The following is a 1,135-nucleotide window of genomic DNA, read 5'->3' as shown; positions in this document are numbered from 1 at the left end:
TATTTTTAATGTTTAGATTACTTCAATATTCTCACCTGTAAGCTCAAATTAAAATTTACTTGATTGTATGTTAAGTAAATTTAGTAACACAGTTCCAGTTTATTACTACAAAGTGCTATTTTTTGTGACGATCCCTTTCATCATAATTCCTTTAGGATTTATATTTTATAATTTTATCATATTTATTTTAAGTTACTTTACCAACCAAACTAGAATTTCTTATAATTATGAATACAAAGTAAATTTTATAATTTAATATTTTTCATAATTTTAACGCTATTTATTTAACATAAAAGAAAGATGCATCTATAATATGTTTTATATTTCTTTTCTTTTTCTTGTAGCAGAGTACATTTGAATCTTTAGTTTAACCATTTACATGTACACAAATAGGAAGTTAGTATTTAATAAGCTACTACTTGTTAGAAAAATGCTATACTTCAAATCATATACTTTTAATAGGAGTGGTTATTCTACCAGCAGTTTTTTTATGGGTAATTTTGATTCCAGGCATATTAATGTGGAAAATTTGGAGCAAATCTTAGTTGCAGGATAATTTTTCATAAGAATTTTATTTAACAAAAAAAGTATTAATTAATTATAACATTTACAATCATTTAAAAATTTATTTTAATAAAAGTATGGATTTCTTTTTTATGGCTATAAAAGAAATTTTTATTTATGGGAATTTTTATCTATGAATTTAAGACTAATATTAGTGTTTCTTGTGTAATATTTTGATGAAGATATTCTCAGCAGAGCCTCTTTAATGTTGGTTTTCCTTTACTTGTATCTTATGCTTTTGCAAAAACATAAAGTAATTTAAGTTTCTTAATAAGATTTATTAATTTTATTTTAAAGCCTTATTAAAAGAGCAATTACTTTAAGATAGACATGCTATTTTCTTAAATATGTTGTCTCCTTACAATAATAAGCATTTTATTAAATGTCTTACAATCAGATATATTTTTATATTTTGGATAGATAATAATCTATATTCTTTAGCTGGTTGCTTTCTTGAGAATTTTTTTAATGTATTTAGATGCTTAAATTAGATTAAACTACCATCGCTTAAAAGAAAAAAAAATAATAAAATGCTTCAAAGCCATTTTATTAAGAGACTGTTTAATAAAAA

The 1,135-nt window shown here is 22.1% G+C and overlaps 1 protein-coding gene across 1 annotated transcript; it reads left to right on the top strand. All coding sequences in view use genetic code 6, as the record gives it.

The window, feature by feature from the left end:
- Positions 1–401: 401 nt before the first annotated feature.
- On the top strand, positions 402–817 carry TTHERM_002653525 (transmembrane protein, putative; the record flags this gene model as incomplete). Its single annotated transcript, XM_012795179.1, has 1 exon — positions 402–817. A coding segment is annotated over one exon (416 nt), but the record flags the coding sequence as incomplete, so codon positions are not given.
- Positions 818–1,135: the final 318 nt, after the last annotated feature.

Source organism: Tetrahymena thermophila (assembly GCF_000189635.1).
Source record: "Tetrahymena thermophila SB210 genomic scaffold scf_8255232, whole genome shotgun sequence".
NCBI classification, from domain to species: Eukaryota; Ciliophora; class Oligohymenophorea; order Hymenostomatida; family Tetrahymenidae; genus Tetrahymena; species Tetrahymena thermophila.
Note: the sequence above shows the minus strand (reverse complement) of the source record. Positions and strands in the feature narration are given on the sequence as shown.